At 43.6% G+C, this 4,102-nt stretch overlaps 1 protein-coding gene across 2 annotated transcripts; it reads left to right on the top strand.

The window, feature by feature from the left end:
* Window positions 1–757: 757 nt before the first annotated feature.
* Window positions 758–3,769, top strand: otop2 (otopetrin 2). 2 transcript variants are annotated; one of them, XM_014023765.1, is made up of 7 exons: window positions 758–856; window positions 1,201–1,647; window positions 1,739–1,875; window positions 1,964–2,022; window positions 2,140–2,282; window positions 2,382–3,223; window positions 3,307–3,769. In XM_014023765.1, exons 2-7 carry the CDS (start codon window positions 1,230–1,232, stop codon window positions 3,475–3,477), a joined length of 1,770 nt encoding a protein of 589 aa, XP_013879219.1. In that variant the 5' UTR covers window positions 758–856; window positions 1,201–1,229; the 3' UTR covers window positions 3,478–3,769. The 2 variants fall into 2 exon arrangements, with proteins under 2 accessions (XP_013879219.1, XP_013879218.1); XM_014023764.1 differs by lacking the exon at window positions 758–856 and having other exon boundaries at window positions 1,026–1,647.
* The last annotated feature ends 333 nt before the right edge of the window (window positions 3,770–4,102 follow it).

The raw sequence follows: 4,102 nt of genomic DNA, 5'->3' as shown, positions 1-4,102 counted from the left end.
CTCGGCCGCGAACCGCTCCAGCGAGAGCTGCAGATCTCGTTCCGATGAAGCCAACAGGACCACACCATCCGCAAAAAGCAGAGATGTGATCCTATCATCCTATCCTCTAAATCAATGCTAATGTAAATGGAGTGGTGCAATAAAGTGTTTAGCCCCACCTTGATGAAAAAGACAGAAGCTCTAGTCAGCTGCACCGGTGGCACATTCTCAGACAGAATCAGAAACCTGCACAATAAAAGGCACTAATACTGAGCAAACTGTTCGTGTACCTCAGGTACGAGACAAAACAAAACAAAAAGGTTCATTTCCTCAATGTTTCGTGAGCAACATTAAAGAACTCCAAGTATTCCCTTCAGGCAAGGAATCAAAAAGGATAAGTGAGCAAAACTCTGGACGTTTGCAGACAACTGGCTTCATCTTTTCTGTGGTGGAGGCTGAATGTGGTCAGCTACAGAAGAGTAGATGAAGCAGTGTATTTAAATGAAAGCTTCTCAAGCAAATGTCTTTTTGACGATAAATTGTCAGTGCAATATTTTAAATCATGCAAGAGTTGATGCTGTTTTAGCACAAACGTGCACATATGATACTTTTATAGACACCCTCTAAATGTTTTTTGTCATATCAAATAAAACTGTGAAACCTGCTTCTCTTCCTTTAAAATACAGAAGAAAAGCCTCTTCCAGGAACCTCCTGAACATAACGGCCTTATTTTGGGTTAAACATGCTGTTTGTTGATGGTAATAAGCTGGTGAAAACATATTGACATTACTGACACTTCACAAGTAAACAACATGTTTGGAGGGTGTGTATGAAATCTGCAACAGCTCAGACGCCTGACAGAACCAGGCTACAGCAGGTGAGCAGCTTCAAACTTCTTTTTAACATTATTAAAAGATTGCAACATGTTAAAACTGTTATTTGTCCTAATTATCATATTATTTTAATAGATGCAAAGAGATAGCTTTAATGTTTACTGAATAAAAGGCTGTTAAAGTTCACATTTTGTCACAGCTGGAGCAAAAATGAGGAAGAAATAACAAAGTTTGTTCCAAAGAAATTGCTGTGTATCACCAGCTGAATGACAGTTAGTGATTTTCTGCCCGTTGAAAAAGTTTGGGGCGGGATCTGCTTTTAAAGTGGGGCTGGTGACTGGGAGTAGCTGTTCAACCTACCTCGGCTCATATATGCTTCCACATGCAGCCAACAGTCCAGTTGTGGGAGGAGAGACAATGTGCCAAGACCCCCAAAGTCCCTGTGACTGTTCGGCCAACGGCAGCCTGTGCGACCCCTGCAAGATGACAGCCAAAGAGATGGAGGCGGCACACTTTCCCAACATCACCACGGTGAGTCGACCAGAGAGCAGGAGCGAACTGGAGCCGAGCATCTCCACTGAGGTGGTGACGGAAAAAGGCCGAAACTGGGGATGGGTGCTGTCCGGGATCATCTGTCTGAACATCCTGATGCTGGGCTGTTCATTGGTCAGTGGCAGCACTACAAACAGCGTCAGCTTCCCAGACCTGCAGTCTTTCCTCATCTTTCTCCTCCTCTTCACCTCCGTCTGGATGGTTTATTACTCRATTTACATAAAAAAGCACCCAAATGCTATCACCTTCAAGGATGGGCATGCTGGACCAATTTGGCTCAGAGGTAAGAAACTTTAAACACAAAACATTTCACACACACTCTTGGACTGTTTCATGACTTTTCCTTTGTTCGGCATACTTACCTGTAATTTCAGCTGGACTTGTGCTGTTTGGAATCCTCAGCATCATCATGGATATTTTCAAAATAGCCAGCTATGTGGGATATGTTCACTGTGATTCTGCTGTTAAAGTTGCATTCCCCGTGGTGCAACTTGTCTTTGTTATTGTACAGGTATGACTACAAACAATTGATGTAGGAAATATATTATCCAGTTATGATGGCTACAGAATATTGAGCTAACCGTTTGTTGAACTTGCAGACATACTTTCTGTGCATCCATTCAAAAGATTGTGTGCAGCTGCAGAGGAACCTTTCACGGTGAGTGATTCCATCTTTAGAGCCACACTTCATGCAGTTGGAYGATGTGCCCTGATGGAGGAACGGTTTGTGGTTTATCTTTGCTTGAAGTTTAATTTTTGTTTTTTCTTGTTTCAGCTGTGGCTTGATGCTCACACTCTCTACAAACCTGGTTATTTGGATGACTGAGGTCACTGAGGAGTCTCTTCACCAAACAACGGTGCCGGAACACCCAACTAACGTCACAAAATTCTCAAGACGGGACCTGTACATCAATAGAGGTGACTGAAACAGACCAAGAAGGAAAAATACATCTAATAGTCATTAGGGTATCCCTAGAATAACACTTTACTGTTTTTATGCCGTTTCCTGTCTCACAGCTGGTTATGGAGATGATTCCTGTAAATGCAGCCACACTTCATGCAGTCTCTTCAAGGCGGCCTACTACTACCTGTACCCCTTCAATATCGAGTACTGCCTCTTTGCTTCAGCCATGGCCTACGTTATGTGGAAGAATGTAGGGCGAGTCTCACCTGAATTCAGCCACCACACCAAATTTAGTCTCAGGAACATCTTGGTTGGTCCAGTTTTGGGGATAGTCATGGTGGTCGCAGGCCTGGCGACATTCACTTTGTATGAGATTGAAATGAATACCAACTACAATGACCAGGAGGGCAAAGACCATGCAGTGATGATGCTCTTTGTCATGAATATAGTCATTGTGACCTCAATGTCGCTCTGCACCATTGTCGGTTGTGCCATCTTCAGGGTGGATCACAGGAAGCACAGCACAGAGAAGAACCCCACCCGCAGTCTGGACGTAGGGCTGCTGGTGGGATCCTCGCTGGGCCAGTTCATCATCAGCTACTTCTCCATCGTTGCAATGGTAGCAACCGGAGCCAACGGCTACCTGAACAGGCTCAACTTGACCTGGAGTTTGGTGATGGTGGTCCAGCTTGGCCTGCAGAACTATTTCATAGTCGAAGGCCTGCACAGAGAGCCCTTTCATGAAGTGGAACCTGTCAGAGTGGTGGTAAATCCATATGCGACAAAAACAAGCAAAGATGGGGGAAACCTTGAAAAAACAGACACGGAGAAAAAAGCCGAACCAGACACTGAAGCACAGAGCCACGGTGGGACGGTGGAGAACCACCACAGACTGTTGTGGAAGCGGCGGGTGCTGAGGGAGGTCTGTGCCTTTCTGCTGCTGGGCAATGTCATTGTGAGTATTTTTCACCGTCACTCCCTTAAACTCAATGTTTCAGACTGACTGAATACTAAACGTTTTGTTTGTGTCTTCCACAGCTGTGGGTCATGCCCGCATTTGGTGCTCGTCCCCAGTTTGACCACGACGCTGAAACCGACTTCTATCAGTTCAACATGTGGGCTACTATTGTGAACGTGGGTCTTCCTTTTGGCATCTTTTATCGAATGCATTCAGTCGCCAGTCTCTTTGAAGTGCTCCTGAACTCCTAAAGCTACACTTTAAAACTACACAGGAAGCTCTTCTTGGACTTTATCAAATTCTTGTGTACAGACTGTGTTTTAAACTTTTGAAGTGGAGACTGTCAAAATATTATCATTTTGTTGTGTATGATCCACATGCAACAAGTGAATGTATTCAAAATGTTCTTGTCAGATTTCAAATTGATAATTTAATGTACAATATAACTACACAAAATAATAACTTGTATAACTCGATTCATGATTTATGTATGCAAATGATTAAAGCAAGTTTAAAATGTGAATGTTTATGAAGCTCATGCTGTCGAACCAATAAACGTATTTTTTTCAAGAGTGTTCACTTCAGCCGTTTGCAGATGCCTACTAATTAGGCACTCCTTAGGAGCTGTGTTGAACCAGAGCAGCACCTAAAACATGAAAGGCATCGGCCCTTGAGGACTGACTTTGAACACCACTGCTGTAGCTGGTTAAACCAAAAAAGCGTAAAAGTTGTTTTATTTTTTTCCCACGTCACTGGAATTGTTCGGCACATCATTCATTGTGTGTAACAGAGCCCTCTGCCGGTGTTAAAGCATTACTACACACAAAGGCCAAAAATGTGGTTCTGGCACGGACCAAGGTAAATGATACAAATAAT

Source organism: Austrofundulus limnaeus, unplaced genomic scaffold, assembly GCF_001266775.1.
Source record: "Austrofundulus limnaeus strain Quisiro unplaced genomic scaffold, Austrofundulus_limnaeus-1.0 Scaffold389, whole genome shotgun sequence".
Taxonomy (NCBI): Eukaryota; Metazoa; Chordata; class Actinopteri; order Cyprinodontiformes; family Rivulidae; genus Austrofundulus; species Austrofundulus limnaeus.
This window is presented reverse-complemented; position numbering and strand designations above follow the sequence as displayed.